General features: G+C 34.5%; 1 protein-coding gene across 2 annotated transcripts in view; it reads left to right on the top strand.

Moving 5' to 3' along the window:
• Positions 1 to 22,840, top strand: part of LOC135837544 (G protein-coupled receptor kinase 1) — a 196,423-nt gene that overhangs the window by 12,862 nt on the left and 160,721 nt on the right. For both annotated transcript variants that reach the window (XR_010557212.1, XM_065352854.1), the window contains exon 2: positions 2,901 to 2,977. Coding sequence is in view for 1 of the 2 variants with exons in the window: in XM_065352854.1 (XP_065208926.1) it covers positions 2,901 to 2,977 (77 nt within the window). In the remaining variant the exon portion in view is untranslated. The remainder of the gene's footprint in view (positions 1 to 2,900; positions 2,978 to 22,840) is intronic.

Genomic DNA, 22,840 nt, shown 5'->3' on the forward strand with positions numbered 1-22,840 from the left:
TTTGACCAATTAAAAATTATTTATTTCTGTCAAAATTGTCAAAAAAGTATGTATACCTACCACTTTTTCCTAAAGTTGCCAAAAAAAGATGTTTTTTGTCTCAATTGCTAACAAGAAACCAAACAAAAGGCCTCTTTTTCGCCCAAATTGCGAAAAACGGGTGCTTTTTCGCTGAAATTACCAGAACAGTCCTGTTCATCGAGAAAATTGAAAATTGCTAGAAGTCTCGTTTTTTTCGGAAAATGAGACGTAAAAATGCTAAAATACCCTAAAAGTTGTACTTTTTTCGCAGAGATGGCAAAAAAGTCTGATTCTGTGCCGAAATCACCAAAAATCCCTACTGTTTTCATCTAAATTGGTATAGCAAAAAAGTACTGTTCTTTGCCAAAAATTATATGTACCAAACAGATCCTGGCCAAAAATTGCCAAAACCTTATTTTTCTCCCAAAAAAATCCAAGAAGTTCTGCTTTTTAGTCAAAACTGTCCAAGTCCTGATTTTGAAAAACTAAAAGCATGCCAAAGCCCAGATTTTTGACAAAATTGTAAGAAATAGTAAAAGTCTAATTAAGTACATTTTTTTCGAAAGATTCTCAAAAAGTTTTCTGTGTTGTGTCAAAACTGCCAAAAAGTCTTCCTTCGCTGCCAAAATGACCAAAAAGTCATTTTTGCCCAAAGTACCGAAAGCCCTACTTTTTTTTTGACAAAATTACACAAAATAGTTACCTGATTTTTATTTGCCAAAATTTTATTATCGATTATGTAAGCTTATTTTGTAGAAACTGCCAGCGTTGTAATTTTTAACAAAACAGTTAAAAAGTCCTAATTTTTGACAAAATAGCTGAAAAATACTATAATTTTCTGGCAGGATGGCTAATGGCTATGAAGTCCTATTTTTCTGTCAAAATAGCAATAAAAGTTCTACTTTTTTTCATCGAAATTGTCTAAAAAGTCCTCTTATGTGTCAAAAATTGCCGAAACTTTTTTTTCTGGCAAAATTACTAAAAGCTCTGCTTTTTTGCCAAAATTACGTAAAATTGCTCTTTTTTTTCTAAAATTTTATTTTTTTGTCAAAACTGTCAAAGTTATCATTTTTGACAAAACTGCTGATAGGCCTCTTTTTATGGCAAAACAGCTAAAAAGATAATACACTTTTCGTCAAAATTGCCAAAAATCCGGACTTTTTGCCAATTTTGATAAAGAAGACCTACATCTTGCCAAATTTGCCAAAAGGCTCTAAGTACTTTTCTTTGATAAAGTTACCAAATGGTCCGGCTTTTTTGTAAAAAACTGTCGGTCGTAAACTTTGATAAAACTGCCAAAAGTCCTGATTTCTAGAAAAATTGTCGCAAAAATCTCACTTCTTTGCTAAAATTATCAAAAAAAAATTGTCTAAATTTCAAGAACGATTTCAGTTATTTTGCAAAAAATTACCAGAACAATCCTATGTTTTATTGGAATTGTGAAAAGAAGTCCCATTTTACTGAAACGGCTAAAAGTCCTGTTTATCCATCAGAATCATCAGAAAGTCCTACTTTTTATTTTTTGCCAAAATTGCAATTAAATGTCCTATTTTTTCCCATTTTTGTGACCGTATTTCGAAATTTAGCCCTGGTAAAATTCTGATTTGAATTAATTTTGACCCCCCTCCCCCCATCTTCATTGAAACATTCGAATAAATACCTTACCACAAGTTCTGTTTTTTTTCTCTTTCAAGTCCAACATTAATAACAGGGGAGCCTCATATGAACTTTTTCAATTTTTTCCAAGTGTCTAAGGTATGAGATATTTAGAAATCAAGAATTCAACTCAATTTCATCTGTTTTTTTAAGGGTTTCAATAGTCTGCTTGACGTGGACCAAAGTTATACACAATCAATTTTTACGATGTTTCAGCTGATTAAAAGCGAAAAAATGACTATAGATCTTTCGATGTAACTCAAGGTTTTCATCCCTAACCATTACCACGAAAACGTTTCAATATTCAATCTCATATACATAAATACGAGTTTTTCATTAAAAAATCATCTCTCAGCATCTCGATTTTATTTTTTCTCGTTGGCGACATTTCTGTATACCGAATCAAAGGAACTTTTTGACTTTTTACGTACTATACTATAGCGGTTTTGTGAGAAAAACAGCATAATCTGACAGCTGTTCTCTTACGTTATTTAATATACAACTCTATACAAACCGCGCAGCATTTACAATCCCATTATTAATATTTGTTTTATTAAACACAAGAAAGAATAAAAAGACGACCAAAAAAAAACCACCACCATTGAAATATCGCGAAAAACGTTGAAAATTTGTTTCGTAAATATAACATTTTATACAAACAGCCGAAGCTATTTTAAATCCATATTCCAACTCGACAAATCCGTTTATCTGGGAATTACCGCGATGAAGGAAAATTTAACCGGCATGCTCGGTCGTGTTTTTTTTTTCGGCGACGAAGGTGAGAAAAGGGAAAAAAATGAAAAATACGTGTTCTTAATAAATTACCTCCCTTACGACGAATAACGAGCAATATCCGAAGGTAAAGAGAGAAGCGACGAATGACGAAGCGAGGCGAGGGTTCGAAGAGAGAATTTTCGTGTCGCGTTGATTTTATAGGTGTTGGCGAGTTGTAATCGATTTTCTGTTTCTCCAAGGTGTCTTTCGCGGTTCTGGATTTTTTTTCTTTTTTCATTTTCATTTTTCTCGACAACGGTTTGATGATGAAGAAAAAACACAAAAAACGAAACAAGACAGAAAAATAATACTCGAGTGTTTTCCGACCAAATTAACGACCAGTTGAATTTTATTGTGTGTTTTTGAAACATCGACGACGATGATTTTTGTTGTGTTATTTTCAAGCGTAAAGCTAATCTTATATTTCGTCTTTTTTTTTCCTGTTACAGCGTTCGAAGTGTGATGCATAAATACTTGGAGAAGAAAAACGAAGTTCATTTCGATAAAATTTTCAACCAAGTGTTCGGTAAGTGTGTTGGGATTTCGAGTCTATAGTTTTTACAACAAATTTACCCAGGAAACAATACCGACGAGACAATGATGCTGAGTCATTTTTATTTGTTATGCTCTTGTCCCCATGTTATAGAGGATGGAAATTGACTGGCTTAACTTTCATCAAGTAATTGAGAACAGCTACCGAGTCTGATTGAATTGATGAAAGAATTGGAGCGTGTGTTTTTTTTAAAAAAAAGCTCCTCGTTGCGTTATTTTAGTACTGTATAATCTAAACTGCTACGTTAAAATGTCACATGTCGAGAATACTGCTGTTGAAAATGTTGTCAGCGAGTCGTCGTCGTGATCTTGAATTTTCGCATCTAAGATGTACTCTCGTGTATATTTTTCTCGCCTTGATTTCATTTTCATTTTAAACATGGAAAAAAATTACAAGAAGAAAGAGATCATTAGGCGACGTCCATTTAGATGATTAAATACTTGGCCGAATAGATTTTGATGCCGTTTTTTAATAAATAATTTGATTTGTACGAGCTTTTCTCGCAAGTTTTTCGTTAATTTAATATTATTTAATGTCAGTCGTCTCGCGTTGATGTAATTTTTCAAATTTTTGCTCTATTTTTATAAAATGAGAATTTTTAAATTTTCCCTGAATTTAATGGCGTTGGGAGTACAGACGCGAAAATGGATCTGATAGCGAACGTCTCGTAAATTTTCGTAAATTAATTAAACTAATTGTGAGGATTTTGCAAGAGATTTTGAAATTGTTTTTATTTTTTCAGTTTAGAGCTGCGACGATTTTGTTACAGTCTTTTTGTACTCGATGGGTGATTTTTTTTGATGTTTTTGTGTGTGTTGAATTTAGAGAAGGCGCGAGAGTTGTGTTTGAGCTTCGAAAGGATCTGATGAAAATTCCGTCCTTGTGACTTGACCTTTTCCATTCTTCAATTGACCTTAAAAAACAAAGCTGAATTGAAAGACGGCCAGTAAAAATTCCAGGAGCTAAAGTACATTTTTCAATTTTTGATAAATTTTTGAATATTGAGCCAAAAGTGGGGAAAAATCAAAATTTCACTAAATTTACATAAGAAGCCAAAATTTCACATGTATATACCTTATTTTCAACCCCTGAATCGATTAGAAACTGTTTCGAACCGTTTTCAGCAGTTCTGGAGCCTCCAGCAGGTTTTTGAAGGTTTAAATTTCCACAAAATTTTACCCAATGAAGTTGCAAAGCAAAGCTAAAATTCTCCTCACACCGTAATTTCAACATGCTGAGTCAATTGGATGCGGTTTAAAGTCATTCTGCAGCCTGCAGTCAAATTTTAGAAATTTCAGATGTTCAAAAAGTCCTAAAAAAAAACATTCAAACCGTAACGTTAGGACGTATAAACGCGATGGATGGTTGTTTAGTGATCCACTGACAAAAATTTCACCAAGTCCTGATTTATGACAAAATTTCCCAAAATTAACTATTTTTCATCAAAATTTACAAGAAAGTTCTGTTTTGCAAAAATTACAAAAATTGTCAAAAATTGACTATTTTTTGCTAAAATTTCCAAAATGGCCATAACAATAGCTACAATGTTTTACCAAAACCATAAGAAATCGCATTTTTTGCGGAAACTATCAAAAAGTCCTATTTTTTGGTCAACTTTGCGTCAAAATCTTAAAAAAGTTGTACTTTTGTCAAAACTGTCAAAAAATGTCTCATTTTTGCGACAAAATTAGCCAAAAAACCGTTCTTTGCCGAAAATTTCCATAAAATTTTCTTTTTTATCCAAAGTGTCATAAAATTGAAATTCTTGACAAAATTATTCCAAAGTATTTATTTTTTTGTCAAAATTTCCAAATGTCCTGTTTTTACGTTAAAATTGTTACCAAGTTCTGTTTTTTTTTTTTTGTCAAAATTTTCAAAGCCTTGATTTTTTTTCAAAGCAGACAAAAATTCTTGATTTCTGACTTTTGCCGAAATTTCCATATGTCCTGTTTTTAGGTCAAAATTTTTACCAAGTTCTGTTTTTTTGTCAAAATTGTCGAAGCTTTGATTTTTTTTTAAAAGCAGTCAAAAATTCTTGATTTCTGACAACATTTTCATAACGTCTTATTTTTTTTGCCAAAATTTCCAAATGTCCTGTTTTTAGGTTAAAATTTTTACCAAGTTTTGTTTTTTTGTCAAAATTGTCGAAGCCTTGATTTTTTTCAAAACAGACAATCAGTCTGACAACATTTTTTAAAATAGGTATTTTTTTGCCAAAATTTCCAAAATGTCTTGTTTTTATAGGTTAAAATTTTTACAAGTTCTGTTTTTTTGTCAAAATTGTCGAAGCCTTGATTTTTTTTAAAGCAGACAAAAATTCTTGATTTCTGACAAAATTTTTATGAAGTCATATTTTTTTGCCAAAATTTCCAAATGTCCTGTTTTTAGGTTAAAATTTTTACCAAGTTTTGTTTTTTTTTCAAAATTGTCAAAGCCTTGATTTTTTTTTAAGCAGACAAGAATTTTATAAAATCATATTTTTTTTTACCAAACTTTCCAAAAAATCTTCTGTTTTGTCAAAATTACCAAAGCAATGCTGTGTTTTTCCAAAATTGTAAAAAAAATTAACTTACCACTTTTTGTAAAACTGCCAAAAAAGTCCATCTTTGTGGTCAATTGGCTAAAAAGTCTTCCTTCCTTCTTCGAGTTGGTAAAAAAGTTATGTTTTTTTTACCAAAATTACTAAAAAGTTTTACTTTTTTCAAATGCCAGTAAGTCCTGCTTTTTTCCAAATTTTAATCGCTGGAGAAATCGAGGGAAAATGATTTTAGAAAAATTGTGTGTTAGTTGGTCAAGTACGTCGCTAATCAGCACCAATCGCCTTGATACGTGCTAAAGTTGAATTCGACAGATTTTAAGGTAGTTTTTTTAGAAACTGGAACTTCCAAAATATGGCCGGAGGCTCCAGAACGACTTGAAATCACACCTTATTGACTCGGCAGATTGAAATTATGGACCTATAAATAAAATTTAGCTTTCCAAAATTTCATTAGATTAAGATTTTGTGTAAATTTCAACTTTCAAAAATCTGCTGGAGGCTCCAGACTTGCTCAAAACAGTTCGAAATCGTTTCCAATCGATTCAAGGAGTTGGAAATAAGCCATACCAAGTTTCAGCTTTCTAGGTCTGTTCAGTTTTAAATTTTTTTCCATTTTTGACCAGACCTAAATTTTATTTTCAAAAAATCTCCAAAAATCGAAAAACGCATTTTGAGCTCCTAATATTTTGATCGGTGATATATTTTGGTAGGCTCCTTTGATTTAGCTCTGTCCGGTTCAAACGTTTTCCTATACCAGTTGAGATATCTCCCTTGTAAAAATACTCTTCTTAGAGATATTTTTACTCGAAAACATCACCGATCGTGATTTCGAACCCTCATCGCACTATTTTTCTCATTTGGAAAAAAACAGGAGAGTAAAAGTATCAAAAACGCGAAACCATCGCAGCACCATATGCAGCACACACATTGAAACTTTCAAGTTTCAGTGTTGTTTTCATCTCCGGCTTCCTTGCTCTTTCTTCTACGTCCATTTTGTATTCATCTTAAAGTATGGTCGACTTATTAAAGTAACATTTTGTCGAGTACTTCAACCCTTTTAGAGTCCTTTTTTTCAGCTTAGTTTCAACTTTGAACTATTTTTACGCCATTTTATTCTCCAGTTATACGCATCAAAGGCTAAACTCCCTCGGAGAATGTTTACGTTCGCGTACATGTATAAAATTTATAGGAACTCGTGTATTATATACTCGTACTACACAAACACATCATAGAAAATGAAAAGATCGCCTTTTAAGATTTTAATACCTTCCTTTTAGCCGGCGGTGATGACTTTTCGAGTTGGTAGACGGTAGACGGAGAATGCTGTGCACGTTATCTTTCTCTCTCGTACTCGGTCGGGGATTTTCGTGTTCTTTTTTAAATGTAGTACTACGTTATAGGTATACGTTTATACGTACACGTAGGTATATCTGAAAGTCGCTATTTTAAGAATCCATCCAGTCTCCGGGGAGAAGATTTTTAGCATGGTTTGGATAATGCGACCCTTGGGAAGGTACTTATCAGAGTACGACGACGCTTTGTAGTTTTTTTCCTTTCGCTTTATACTTCCTTTTTCATTTTTTTTTTCACCTCGTTATAGTATGTACTCGTAGTACGTTTGTGTTTATATTTTGTCGGAGGAGTGAGTTGAGTTATACCTATATCAATCATCAAATGACACTAATGCAGACTGAGTAGTGAGAGGATCAACAATGAAGATGAAAAACTCTTCAGCAGTGTTGCGCCATCGTCGTGTTAAAATTGAGTATAATGATCAGATTTTATTTTTCACATGATGGGATTGACGAAATAAGACATTATTAAAGGTTTTATGTCTCTAATTGTGGTATTCAACAAGTTTCCATTTCCTTACCCCTTCATGAGGAAAAAAGAAAATACGATTGTATGATTATGAAGGGGGATGATGGCACAAGATGAATTAATATACTCAGATTCCATTTTTGTGTATGCGAATCAATTCTTACGCGTGATGGGAAAATTTATGAAAGGTTTTTGAACCATTTCTGCGTTACTTTTGAGTACCTACTTTTTCTTTGTTTTTTTTTGTTTTTTGCAGTTTCATGAACTAACTGCCTCTGTACAGTGTACAATTACTGGAAAATTTGGGAAACTGGAAAAAATTAGAATTTCGTGCTTCTAGGTCAATCGGAGAAATGTGGGGAAGCAAACAAAATTTTGAAAATCGGTAGATATCATTTTTGAAAACCATACAAAAAATTTGACTGATCCAAGAATTTGAAATGAACACCTACGTGCTTTGAATTGAGGTGTGGGAGATTTAAAATAAACTGGGGAAAAGGGTTTCAATTCTCTTCAATCATCATTTTTGGGACGTTGCAAACTCATTGCACTGTAAAAATAGGTATGTGAAAATTATAGAATTAAGTTCTGATTTTTCAAATTTTGGGACGATTCAAACCCCTCATCCTTCTTTTTGACTTATCATCGGTTTCAAATGGTCTTTCCACTACCTCCACATTATGCATTTTATTTTTCAACGGGTCTTAGAACAAATACAGTAAAGGAGTGAGGGGGGGTAATTGAATCTCTCAACATTTTGAAAACCATTTTCAAACATTCTGTTTGTCGCCCCTCTCAAGTTTCAACTCGACAGCGGCCCCAATTCTTTCAACTGCCTCTAGATCTTTCATTTTAATTTTTTAGTCGATGAAATAATTTTCATATCATGCAAATTTTCGCTTTTGTCAAAAATTCAGATGCTCTCAAATATGCTTTGTAAAGCCAACATTATTCTCTGTAGCTTGCTTTAAACAGTTTTTTTTTTTTGCTTCTGGGTCAAATAAATCAGTAAGTATACGATGCCAAAATGTCTAAAATTACTGAAAAACAAATTTTCAAAATTTTTCAGGGCATACCACCTCCTCTCTCTGTTTGTCTCAAGATCTTCAAATATCGATGGGTCAATTGATTAGTTTATTATTATGTTCGTGATCCATCTCTGATCTTGTAAGATTTTTTTAAGCAATGGTATATGACTGAAAAAAACTTCATTCGATTCTAAAATCAAGATCCAGCTCCTCCTTTTCTGGTCTTACCTTCATAAACTCCTGATAAAAGTTGTTGGAGATCAATTAAACAAATTCACTGCTGATGATGTTTGAAAAAATCTACCCTTCCCCCTCCCTCATTTTGTGTCTAGTTAGGATTTGAAATATTCTTACCTGAAAAACTCAAATTGTAAGCCTGGAAATCCTGGAAAATTTGGAGAAAATCATTTCTTTAAAACAGTGCTAGCTGACGTGAGCCATTTTTCATGATTTTGAATTTTCAAGTCAATGTTCAACCCTCCCCCCCCCCCCCCACAGATGATAACTCAAAAGCTCGACTGATTCGGAAATTTTCAATTTTTTTTGTTTGTTTGGGTGATCTTTTTGTGCCTGTAGTATTAGCATATCATCGTGTTTTGTCCATTCAAAAAGCTCAAATTTCGTTTTTGTCAAATTCAAAAGTTCCAAATATCAGATTTTTTCAGAAAATGATAATTTCATGATTTTCCAGGACCAATTCAATAGTGAATTTTTGGCCACTTTGTGTTTTTTTGAAAATTTTTTTTGAACTGACACTTCTGGAATTTTACGGTAACCACTTGAAACGGTCGAGAGACGTGCTTGATAACCACCGATCAAAGCTGCAGGTCCTAAAGTTAATTTCTGGCCTTTCCAGAGTGATTTGAAATTTCTGGAGGGAATTGAAAAATCGCTGGAGGCTCCAGAATGGCCTAAAACTACTAGTTGTTGATGTGTGAACGTTGAATTGAAAAAATTATTCATGTTAGCAAACTTTGGTCAAAAAAATATGCATTTTGTGAAAAAGTTTGAGAATCAACCTTAAAAGTAAAACTGCCTTTTTGAATTTCAAAAAATTTACAAAAATCCAAAAGTGAATTTAGCTTTTTAAATATTGATTTCGGGAGTTTCAAGACATGTTCTTTCAATTTAGCTTGGTTTCGTTCAAATCAAATGCCCTGAAACAGGTTCTTTGAATTTTTAAACTTTTAAAAATTCGCCAAAAACCCAAAAATGGATTTTGGGATCTAGAATTTTGGTCATGAGGGTTTTAAGGCATAATCTTTCAATCTAGCTTGGCGTGGTTCAAATCGGAGAATATCACTTCAAATCGTTCCTCTGTAAGTTCTTTCAAATTATTAGAAAAAATTTCTCTCTGAGAACACTCTGCAGGTCTAGTTAAATTTTGATAGGCAAATTCTGCTAAAAGTTATGAACCAGCATTCTGAAACCTTGTTGATTCACTTGCTTGCTCGTTAAGTGAATTAAAAAAGCCATAATACCGCTATGAATCATCCATCCTGCACGATTTTTTAAAATTTTTATTATTTCATCCTATTTATGATAAAACATTCGCACTGCGGTGATTTTCATCATTATTTCATCACGAGCCGAATATGAATCAGCTTCATCAGTCCAGATATCTGAAAAAAGCTCACTGTCAGTAGTCACGTCCCCCTTTTCAATTTACGCGTTTTTTATCCAATGAGTAAGTAGTAATCTCGCCACAAACATGTAATCGCTCGGTGGAAATTATCATTGTAGCGGTTTCCGATATTTATCTAGTAATTCGAGATCAGTCTGCTTACATACGCAGCTCACTCGGTAAACGTTGTGTAAATACGGCAACATTCAACATTACGAATGAAAATCTCACCAGGTGCGAATCGTCGGCTCAAGCTGGCGGCCAAAATAAACGCTCTTATAGCCAAAATAAACTCGCTGCGAATGAGGCTGACACCAGCGTCGAATATAACCAAAACAGTGTAGCAATATTCGCGATTTTTTTCCTGCTTCGAATGGTTTAACGCATTATAGGAATTTGGAGTACTTTACCCTCCCTCTCCCCCTCCTCCTGGTCTGCGATGGTCAAGGAAAGACGCGCGGTTCGAGCCATGTGGATGAGGAAACACTGGCGCGATGGAAACAAAAGAGAGAACGAAAAACGTTTTTATTATTGTTTTTATATCGATATATTGGGCACGATAGACGATAGTGGCGGCGTTATCAGTTTTAAAAGATGACAGTGTATTATTCGACGATGGATGCTCGTATACGATTATTATTTGTAGCTACACGTACCGCATACGTTCTCGCTTTGGCGAACGATATATCGATTGTGACAGCTTATACGGTATATTTGTTTGATTGCTACATAGTTTCATATAGACGTACGAATATAGTAAAGGGTTGCCAGTGTGAGTGAGTTATGTGCTCGTGTACATACACAGAGCTGCAAACAGAGAGGAAGAGAGGAGGAGGAGAGTATACAGCATACTATATGTACTGTAGTAATACGTTGTGCGCTATTGGATAAACCTAGGACGACGAAGACGACGTCGACGTTGTCGTCGTATATATACAAAGAAATAAAGAAGAAAAAAAAATACACAGAAAAGAAAGGCAAAAAAACGTCAGCGAGCGGAGAAAAAGAGAGGAAAAAAAGAGGACCGCGTAATATACTACACATACATGTACATTGTACGCGGAAATGGGGAAATCAATATAAACGACAACGACGACGGCGGCACTGGCAGCAGCATCACCATCATCGGTATGGCACACCGAGGGCATGTGGTAGGGCAGGACATGAAAACCAAAGGGTAGGAAATTTCGTTATAATTTTCGGCGACCCGGCATTTTTTTCTCTTTTCTTTTTCATTCCTCAAATGGATATTACCAGCACGTTTAGGTTTAAACGCAGCTACGAACGATTGGCCCGATATCGAACAGGCATTTTTCATCAGAGCGGTCTCCGCAACCAAATGAAATGTCCAAAAGGGTAATGTTTTTTCCTTCTGTCGCTTTTTTGCCTCATTTTTTTTTTGGCGAATTTTCCTATCAGATTGACCATTATAGCGAGGCAATCGACTATCGTAGGCAGCTGGTTTAGGCCACGGTTCAGCGAATTCAACCCGATCTAAATGACGTTGTAGAGTTGGAAGAGTACGGATTTTTATATTGCGATCTTGGTTGAGGTAATGTTTGTACAGGGTGGTTCAGGGTGAATGAGGCCTTTAGCCGGGTACTTATGCAAAACTTTGTCTGTATATGCGGGTACAGTTGCCTAATCTTAGGTTTGCAGGAGTGAAAAGCATGTTTCAATGTGTTTCTATTTTTTAATTCGAACTGTTCCTTGACTGTGATACTTGGAAAATTGGGAGGCGGGGGGGGGGGTTGAATTAGCAAAAATTTGATTTTGTCTAGCATTTCGTAAGGAGAATAGCATTGTGATGAGTGAACAGTGTGAACACTGAACAGAGGAAAAACCAAGCTCACAAACAAGTTTCAAAAATTCAAAATTTCTGAAAATGTTCAATTTTTCTTCGTCGTCGTCGTCGTTTCCTTATAAGCGGTAGGCCTATTGGCCTGTCTGCTGCGGTGTGGAACCTGTTGAGGATGAGCCTGAGGTATCCGTGAGTTTCCTCCTTGGTCTCCCTCTGCTTCTCTTCCCCGTTGGTGTATATTGGAGGACCTGTTTTGGTGATCTTGTTTCCTCCATCCTTTTGACATGATTTCTCCAATCTTTCCTATACTGTTTTATCTTCTTCATGACTGGCTTCACTCCGAGATCTGCTGTTATTTTCTCGGATGGGACTCTGTCTCTGAGAGTCACCCCTGCCGTTCTCCTCATGAACTTCATCTCTGCTGCCGTTATTCCTCTTTTATCAGATTTCTTCAGTGCCCATACCTCGCTTCCATACGTCATCATTGGTATTGCTAGGGTATTGTACACCTTCAATCTTGTTTCTTTTCGCACCTTACTGCTTCTCAGGGTCCTATTTATCAGTCCTGTGACTCTCAGGAACTTTGCAATCTTTCCACCAACATCTACTTCTCCCTGGTATGATATCGTGTTTCCCAGGTATTTGAAATTGTTGACCTGTTCAATGATTTTTCCATTTATTACAATCTTGCTTCTTACTGGCTCCTTTCCTTTGAAGGCCATTGTTTTTGTTTTCTCTGAAGATATTCTCATATCATACTTTTCTGATGTCTTTGTTAAATTATACATTGATCTCTGTAGGTCATCTTCTGTTTCGGCTAGTACTGCTTGATCATCTGCGAATAATACTGTTGATATTTCTTGCCTTCTGTCTGTCTTGATTCCTTTTGGCTTCATTTTCTGCCATTCTTTTACCATGTGGTCCATGTACATGTTGAATAAAACACAAGACAGTGGGCATCCCTGGCAAACTCCTCTGTTTATTTCTGCTTGTTCTGAGAGTTTATTTCCAATTCGTACTCTTATTCTAGTGTTCTTATATATGCTGTTTATCACCTTTCGCATTTTATATGTTATCTCTTCATCTTTTAGGACTTCAAACAGTTTTCTTCTATTAACCCTATCATATGCTTTTTCCAGGTCTATAAAGCACATGTGTGTTTCTAGGTTGTATTCGATCCGTTTTTCCATCAGTAGTTTTACTGTATAACTTGCATCAGTGCATGATCTTCCTTTTCTAAATCCGTTTTGACTTTCTGACAGCTTTTCTTCTGCATGCTCTGCCAGTCGTTTTGCCAGTATTTTCGCATATATCTTGTAGCAGGTGTTGAGTAGACTTATTCCTCGGTAGTTTTGCAGGTTTGACATGTCGCCTTTCTTGAACAGTCGTATTACAATTGCTGTTTTGAAATCTTCAGGTACCCTTTCTTCTTGGTACATCCTATTTAGGAATTCCAGAAGTCTTCTTTTAAATTCGCCACTTGCATATTTGTACAATTCTGTTGGTATGCCATCTTCTCCTGGAGCTTTTGCATTTTTTGCTGTTCTCAAAGCTTCTTGAAGCTCTTTAATTGAAATTCTGTCTTCTGTTTCTCCAATTTCATCTTCTATCTTTGTATCTTGTGCATTTTCATCACTCCAGAGTTCTTCAAAATATTCCTTTGCATCATTGATTTTAATCTTTGGCAAACCCACTCTTTCGTTAAAATTTGTGTCAATTCTTCTTATGATCTTGTACACCTTTGGCCGTAACTTGTATGTGTCATGCTCCAGGAATGTGATGAAATTTTCCCAGCTCTCTCTCTGTAATTTCCTGGACTTTCTCTTGACTTTTGCCGACTGTTTTCGATATTCTTCACCATCAACCTCGCTTTTTGTGCTCATGAATTTTCTGAATGCCTGTCTTTTCTTTTGTATGAGTTCTTGGATTTTGTTGTCCCAATTCTTTATTCGCTTTGCCCCAATTCTGCAAGGAACCATTCCTAAGCTTTCTTTTGCCGCTTTTGTCACAATGGATTTGATATTTTTCCATTCTTCTTCTATGTCCTGGCTTGCTGGTATCTCTTGACTAATGATGTTCATCCGTCTTTGGTACAGCCATTGGTTGGTTGGGTCATCCAGGGCTCTTGTGTTGATCTTCCTTTCATTTTTCCTTGCTGGTATTCTTGTTGTTTCCATTCTCATTACTCCTTGAACAAAATGATGGTCAGTGCCTATTTCTAGGCCTCTGTATGTTCTTATATCCAAGAATTTCTTTGCAGCATTTTCATTGGCTATGAAATGGTCGATCATTGAGCTTTGTCCTCTTGTATTGCTCCATGTCATCTTGTGATCTTTCTTGTGTTGATAGAATGTGTTCATGATTCTTAATCCGTTGAAAGTGCAAAAATCTATCAGTCTCTTCCCATTTGTATTCATTCCTTCTGTTCCATACATACCAGTTACTGTCTTTACACGCTTATCTCCTACCTGAGCATTCAAGTCTCCTGCTATTACCAATTTATCTTCTGGATTTACTGCTTGTACTGCCCTCTGTAGTTGCTCGTAGAACTCTTCGCTTTGTTCCTCTCTTCCCTCTTCTGGTGCATATACTCCGATTATTGTAAGAAAGTCTTTTTTCAATCTCATCCTTGCTGATACAATTCTTTCATGCCATATGTTGTATGAGTCGATGTTTTCGCGGTGTTTATTATGTATGTGTAACATCACTCCGCCTGCAGCTCTAGTTTTCTTGTCGACTCCACTGTAGATAACGATGTAATTTCCAGATTCTATTGTTCCACTTCCTTTCTTCTTTGTTTCAGACATCACGGCAAAGTCTATATTTCTGCTGCTTAGAATTCCATTTATTTCTGCTTCCTTGGCTGCATATCCTCTTACATTCCAGTTTCCGAATTTGTATTTCCTTTCATTAGCGTGCGTTTTTATTTTAACCAGGGGTTCACCTCCGCCTGGGATCCCATAGTTCCATCCATTTCCTGTTGTTTGTGAGTTTTGAGTAAGGCTGATTTTCGTCTGACTTGGTTACCAGCCATGCCAGATATATCACGGTGATAGGGCTGCTATCTAGGCCTCCGCGCTTGCCTGGTCCTCTTTTAGTCGCCTTTTACGACAGGCAGAGGGTACCATAAGGATATTCTTGACCCGTCCCTACACGGGGGTCAATTTTTCTTCTATAGTCAAAAAATTTAATAGTCCATCGACAATAATTACTGGATTTTTTTCAAAATAAACTTTGAAAAGTGCACTTCTTGGCCCAATTTGTTTGGGCTTTTTTCAGTGTTAATATCAACTTCTCCTACTTCTCTTCTGTAACTTATTTTGATCTCTTGTGATCTACTCAACTGTTGCGAGGTTTTCCTCAAATTTCAATGCATTTTTTTCAACTCAAGGTCATCTTATTAATGAGTTTTAATGATTTTTTCAGCAGTCTTTGGCATTTTTTTCATTACTTAAATTTTAGTTCAAGTACATGAATTTTTGTAATTTTTCATGATTTTTACGTCAATTTTACTGTTTTTATGCTAATTTTTTCGATAGCTTGATGAATTTTGTTCCATTCTGACAAAATTTGATCAATTTTTCATACTTTTTTACAAATTTTTTAAAATTTTATGATTTTTTTTGGGATATTTTATTCAAATTTTGCAATGTTTCGTTAATTTTCAGTATAGGTAATTCTAAATTGTGTTAATGATATCAGACATTTAAACAAAGGCCATTTCGCCAAAATTTTTGTCAATTTCGCTCGCGTAATTTTGTGCTTATTTTAAGATTGAAGAAAGGAAAAAATATTATTTTCAAAGTTAGATTTCAACATGTTGATGTAATTTTCTTGAAGGAGTTTTGGACTTCCTCAATCATTTTGAACCGATGGTAATGGCTTACAGATTAAATATAGGAGAAAAATTTGAAATTTTTTCGATCAAAATCACAATTTTCATGTTTGTGGGTGGAGGAGGAAGAGCAGTAGGAGACAAAAATGTTTCGTTCATCATAAGTTCATCAAAAAAAACCTTCATAATTTTCGAGGCATCCTATCCCATGTACGTCATCGAAATTGTCTGCATTCACATTCAGAATTCTTATTTTTGGATCATCTGATGAAACTCAGAAATCAGTGATCAGGATTACTGATGCATTCATAGTGAAAATCAGAAATTGATGAAAATCAATCCCTCTCTTCTTCAGTGAAAGCCAAAAAATCAGAGGAAAAATTTTAACCTTGTAAAATCGGTAATCAAAATTACTGAAAAATCGCTGATTCGTGAAATCAGTGATCAAAATTACTGAAAAATCACTGATTCGGTGAAATCTGTTATCTAAAATCAAAATCACTGATGAATTTTTCCTGAAAATCAATGTCCGCTGCAAAAAGAACCGGGTACAAAAGCCATTCTTTTTGATGAAACTCAGAAATCTTCGAATCAGTGTTATCAATATTACTGATGCATTTCGTAATAAAATCAGTGTCATCCTTAAAAATAGATTACAATCTCAATCGTCTTTTGGAAGCCTCAAAATTATGGAAGAAATTTCATCCGAATAAAATCAGTAATCAAGATTATTGAAAAAAAATCACTGATTCGTAAAACATAAATGGTCTAAATTGATCTAACTTACTGATGCATTCAGTACTCTACTAAAAATCAATATACCCTGCTAACAAATTTTAGTTAAAATTGCTATCACTCAACAGACAGAAAAAAATCCACTTCAGTGGAATCAGTACACGAAGTTCCTGAAAAATTCCTGATGCATGAAATCAGTTATCAAAATCACTGATGCATCAGATCTCTGGGTAGAAAATTACTGAAGAGCGCTGTTATTTCGTTAAGAGCTGAAATTAAGGGGGAAATTTTACTCAGGAGAAAACAGTCATCAGAACCACTGAAAAATAATCACTGATGCAGGAGATCAGTGATCAAAAACACTGATGCATTACTGAAAATGAGTATCCCTTGCTAAAAAGAAATGATGAAAAATAATTTTTATTCCGATAAAGGTAAAACTCATAGAAAACATTTTACCTGAGTGAAAAGCAGAGATCAACAGTTCTGAAATATCACTGATGCGTGGAATCAGTGATCGAAATCACTGATGGATTTCTGAAAATGAAAATACTTTGGTAGAAAACGTTGCTTAAAAGTTAAAATGGCTGTCAACTCCGAAATCAAGGGAAAATTTTCATCCAAGTAAAATCAGTGATCAAAATCACTGATGTAAAAAATCTGTCATAAAAATCACTGATGCGTTTCAGAAAATCAACCTCTTGCTAAAAATTTAGTGAAAATTATTATTCAGCCGAGGGTAGAATTTAGAAATCAGGAAAAAACTAAAGAAGTCAGTGATCAAAGTCACTGAAAAATCACTGATGTATTTCCTGAAAATTGATATTTCCTTCTGAAAATTGGTGAAAAATCGCTGATGTTTCGCAGGAATTCACTAAATTTCAGTCAATTTCTTTTATTTTTCGTTGATGCAGAATCGAAAGAGTGCAATGAAGATTATCCGGTTAGGAAAATCTTGTGACCTTACAAAAGAATATAACGATGCTAAAGAAATTCGACTAAAAACGCGAATCACAGCAGCATACGAGTATAGAAGCGACGCGTATACTCGGTGAAAAAAGATGAGAAAAATAGAGGTAATTTTTATTCGTCGTGTGCGAGGGTCGCGGTCAACGTAGGTCGGTCTTTTATACATAAACGGTATACTTTTTATAGTCGTATTAATCAAAGGTCTTGGTAATGAATACTCTACACTCTGTTGTGTGTATACCTTACCTACTTACATACAAGTAGAACGTATCAAGTTGGAAATGAAAAAGAACTTTGCCAAGTATTTACCTCGCTCCTCGCTGCGCCCTCCTTTTCACCTTTCTTCTTGCTTCTCCTGGCTTGCCAGCGTCCTCATACGTCCAGTTATCTTGTCTACTGATTTTCTACATGAAAAGGATTCTGCGGGCTTCTTTGTATAACTTTTCCCTCATTTTCTAGGTGTCTGTCTTGTTCGCGGTGTTGTATGGATTTTTATATGAAATTTTTTTGCTTGAAAAATGAGTTTGTTTTGGATATTGAAGTATACAGACGGGAAGGGAAAGGAGCTTGTACTGCATTTTTGATGAATATTTGCATGAGAGAGGATATTTGGCAATAAGAACCCATAAAATTGGCAAAGAATTATCCGAGTATTTCGTTACCTAAGAGAATTTTGACTTCTTTTGTAAATTTCCGAATGAGAAATCTTTTTTTTTTGAACATCTCACAATGAAAATCTGAAAAAAATGTCTCAAATCGGGTGTAAAAATACGTGCTATGTATTAATCTTATCCTTTGTTTTTCTGTTATTTTTTTTTCAATAACCTGCAATCCGTGTATCGAATTTTCTCCACTTTTTTCCCCATATTGGTCAGAAGCATTGAATCAGAATATCTTCGATACACATTTACACAATGCACAAAACCAAGTGAACGTATACACGATATGAATTTATGTATAAAAGCGGAAATTGCGCGGTATATCTCGTTCATAATATAAATGTACGAATACGTAGGTATTATATTTTTTCTCTCCTTCCTCTCTTCTACAGTATTATAGTGAAAAATGAAATACCTATATACTTATGTAGTACGTGGAGAAAAATAATAATAAATGAACGCGAAGCCAATTTTTTATTATATAAGTATGCGAATTTCTTCGTATACGTTTTATTTCTACTTCTACCTCTCTTCCTATCTCCTTCTCACTTATTCCTTTTTCTGCGCGTATGTGTTTTATGGTATATTTTCGTTTTGGGGTACGTTCCTACACTAAAATCGTACTCGTTTGTGTTTTTATAACGGCGGCTTTAAAGTTGCAAATGGGGTATTGAGGGTTCGATAGCGCGGTTACGTATTCTGTATTTCTATCTGCGTTGCTCTCGCGGACTGTGTGAGCTTATGCAGAGGAATAGAAATGTTTTGAGTATGTGGGAATCCAATTCGTACAGAATAAGATTATAGAGTTAACCAGGAGTAATGCAAAAATTGACCTATATATCTTTCGTATATTTTCAATGTAGCTTTGCAACGGAAAACGATGTGTGCTGTAATATCGTAATTTACTATAAAGAAGACGAATAAGGTACGAGAAAAATAAAGGCGATTTTAAGCAGCGTGGAAAGATTGGGGGGGGTGAATATTGAGATGAAAATGATGAGAGTGAAGGAAGTTATTGTGTACGAGTTTGTGTGAATGATGTCTTTTTGCTAAGGATTGTTGTATCATTTTGAAAAGGTTTTGTTCAAAATTGATAATCTCTCTGTAGAAAGTAGGTTTTAGGAAAGGAAAAAGGAGGCAAAAAATCAACAATTTATTTTAAAAAATTCTTACTCATTTTTGAAAAAATGAACTCTGGGAAAAAAAAGCTGTAGCCCAGAAAAATCAGTGATCAAATAATCAGAATCACTCAGAAAATCAGTGATTCATCTCTGAAAATCACATCTTTCACTGTGATCTTAAACAATTGATGAAAATTATTGTTATTCAGTGGGAAACCCGAATCGGGGGAAAATTTTAGCAAAGTGAAATCAGACATCAGAATATGTGAAATCAGTAATCAAAATCACCAATGCTTTACTAAAATAGCTAGTGATCAAAATCGCTGATGTACATATTACTGAGAATGACATGTCCCTCGTCAAAAAATTGGTGAAAGTCACCAATACTCAGTATAGAAGGCCAATGTATCAGAAGAAATGTTTTACCTTGATGAAATCAGAGACCAAAATTACTGACTGAAAAAAATCACTGATCAAAATCACTGATGCATTTTAACTTGGTGAAAATCGCTATCATTCAATTTAAGGCAGAAATCAGGAAAAATTACTGCCTGTGAGTGAAATCATTGATCAAAGTTAGTGATAAAATCGATGACGTGTGAAATCAGCGATCAAAATCACTGATGCATTGCTGAAAACCAATATTTCCAACGAGAAAATAGCTGAAAATCGCTGTCATTGTGGGGAAGGCAAAAATCAGGGAAAAATTCGATCCAAATGAAATCTGAGTTCTAAAAAATCATCCACGCATTAAGAAAAAAAATCACTGATGCATGAAATCAGAAATCAAAACCACTGATGCATTGCTGAGAATGAAGATCAGTGAAAATCTCTATCATTCGGTAGAAGGCAGAAATCTGAGAAAATATTTCACCTTCAATGAAATCAGAGACCAAAATTACTAAAAAAAAATCTCTGATGCGTGTTATCAGTGATGAAAATCACTGATGCGACAATTTATTTGAGTGTTTTTTTTTGTTTTACTGAATTTTATTCAAATTTTGTGTTAACTTAATACAATAATAATTTTTAGTCATTTTGAATTGTATTTGGGATATTTCAATGAATTTTTGTCGATTCTTTGTCGATTTATGGCTTCTAAAGACTGATTTGTCAGTTTTGCCATTTTTGGATTTCTGATGCAATTTTATTGACATTTTATCCCATATTAATTGATTTTTTTTTGGAAATTTTCAATAAATTGGGCAATTTTTGCAAGATTTTGATGGGTTTTGAGACATTTTATTCAATTATTGGTCGTTTTCATTCTTCCTGAGTTTTTTCAATTCTGAGCAATTCTTGCCAAATTTTGTGTACTTTTGTCAATTAATTTTGGCAAATTTTTGTGATTAATTTTTTGACAAATTTCATTTGGTTTTCATGTTTTTTTTTTTATAAACTTTTTGTTATTTTTCACAAGTTTTTTGTTATATTAGATTTTGTTCAAATTTTTGAAGATTCGTATCAAATTTTAGTCATTTTTAATTGATTTTATTGAATTTCAACGAATTCTTGAATATTTTTTGTAAACTTTGTTTAATATTGTTGATTTTTTAAAAATCAATTTATGGTCATTTTCAAAAGTTGATATGCCAGTTCAACAATTTTTGGTGATACTTTATTTAGTTTTAATGAATTTTATTCCGTTTTGATGATATTCAATGGATTTTTGGTAATTTTAATTCATCTAGATTCTGGGAAACTTGGCGTTATAGCTAGAATGAGAATCAAATTCGGTGACATTTTGATCGGATCCGAATGAAATGCTTTAGATATTCAAGTCGCAGAATTCAGTATTAATAAGCACAAAGAAAAACTCAATATTCTCTGCTCATTTGCATAACTTTCAAGCTTCGAAACTGAATTGATCAAAATGCACGAGTTGATTTAATTGTCGAACGTCGAATTTTTTTTCAATTTCCAACGTCTTTTTCACTTCAAATCTTACGATGCAATATATTTTATCGAACAAATCTACCACTTGGTAAAACAACGACGGAAATTATTCAGTGCAAATTATAGGATTTCTCGATTTTTTCATCCCCTTCTTTAGTAAAATACATAAAAGGAGACAACGCTTCCATTCTTTTTTTTCAGCCGAGTTTATTAGCTCATACTGAATTTCTTATTTTCTCATTGTTTCTTTTTCAAATAAAATGAAAAAATCTCATCGAATATGGAAATTTGCGCACTGCTTTCAACGTTGCTCAATTTAATTCGAATAGCGATGGTGCGGAGGACTAAGTATAGGAGGCTGCGTGAATTTTCTCGAATGACGTTACAAGACTCGTGTTTGACGTCCTTCGATATTCTTTCTTGGTATTCGAGAACGATACGAAGGTCAACGACGTGAAAAGGATTGAAATTGGAGGAATCGAAATGTTTCGCTGAAAATAATTCATCTCGAGAATCGAGAAACGTGAGAAATTGATCGATGATTTTTGGCAATTTTAAATTATTCTACACTTATCTCGTTGTTTCAACTCGCAGTCTGTAATATTTTTCAAACCATTTTCGCCGAATGCTGTCGCATTTCAGAGTATATTGAACTCTTTTTTTGAAATGAAAATGAGTCGACGAGAAAGAATAGGTAGCTTTTTAGGTCTTATTGCTTTAACCAATGTACTGTGTCAAGTGCATGGTAATTTGTTTCATCTTCTTTTCACTGTATATATAAATTGTATGCGAGCTCGTTTACGCGTTGAAAACCAAATAACGACGAGAGGGTTAGAGGGAACCACCAGACGAACGAGGACGAGGAGAAAAAATAAATGAATCGTGTTATGCGTGTTTTTATTTGCTCGCTTTCGTGTGTACACTTTGATTACTTTGTTTTTGTGGGGGTTCAGTTCACATGTACAGCATCTCTCGATTGTATATATGGTACATGTTCTTCTTTGTCGCCTCTCTCTGCTCCCCTGCTCGCTGTGTCTTTATCGGTCTCGCGAAATTTAGCGATTTTTTCCTCTTCTAAATGGGTGGTCTGAACTGTGCGAATCGTGTCTCTTTCTCTGGTATATTTTTTTTCAGCGCTATAATCACTATGATACTCGCATGTTTTTTCGTTTTCGAGAAGAGATTTTTCTCGAGGAATTTTTTTTCTTGGCGACGTTTCATGTTAATAATGTAAGCCGGGTACTTGTAAGGGCTGAAAGGAGCAGCAGACGGGACAATGGTGCTTTTTTTTCCTCCTCTTATATTCGTATTATTGTCGCTAAGTACACGACGATTCGCGCAGATTTCTTTTTCACGTGTCGAACGGTGCTGTGTTGACTGTTGTGTGTGTGATGCTTTGGCGAGAAGACAGGTTGTTATAAGAGAAGAGTCATCCGACAAGAGGCGAATGTAATTTATTCGATTGTGACAATTTAATTTATTTCATTATGCTAATGCCATCGTAATCGACGTGTTGCGATAAATTTTCCATGTTTTCGTTGACTTCGCCGCTACACGTTGAGCTTTTGCTCTCACTTTTTTTTCACTCTGTTTTTTTTTTTTTTTTTTTTTTTTTGGAGTGCCACGCGTATAGAAGCGCTGTGGTGCGCGAATCGATGTTGTTTGTGTGTTTGAGGGCTTCTATGGAGTTTATTTTGTGAGACTGGAAAGGGTTGGAATTTGGAAATAACCTCATTTAATAAAGGGTAGCATATTATGTGATGAATAAAATGTATGAATGAGAGTTTCGGTAGAATATAATTATTTGA

This window comes from Planococcus citri, chromosome 2 (assembly GCF_950023065.1).
Source record: "Planococcus citri chromosome 2, ihPlaCitr1.1, whole genome shotgun sequence".
NCBI lineage: Eukaryota > Metazoa > Arthropoda > Insecta > Hemiptera > Pseudococcidae > Planococcus > Planococcus citri.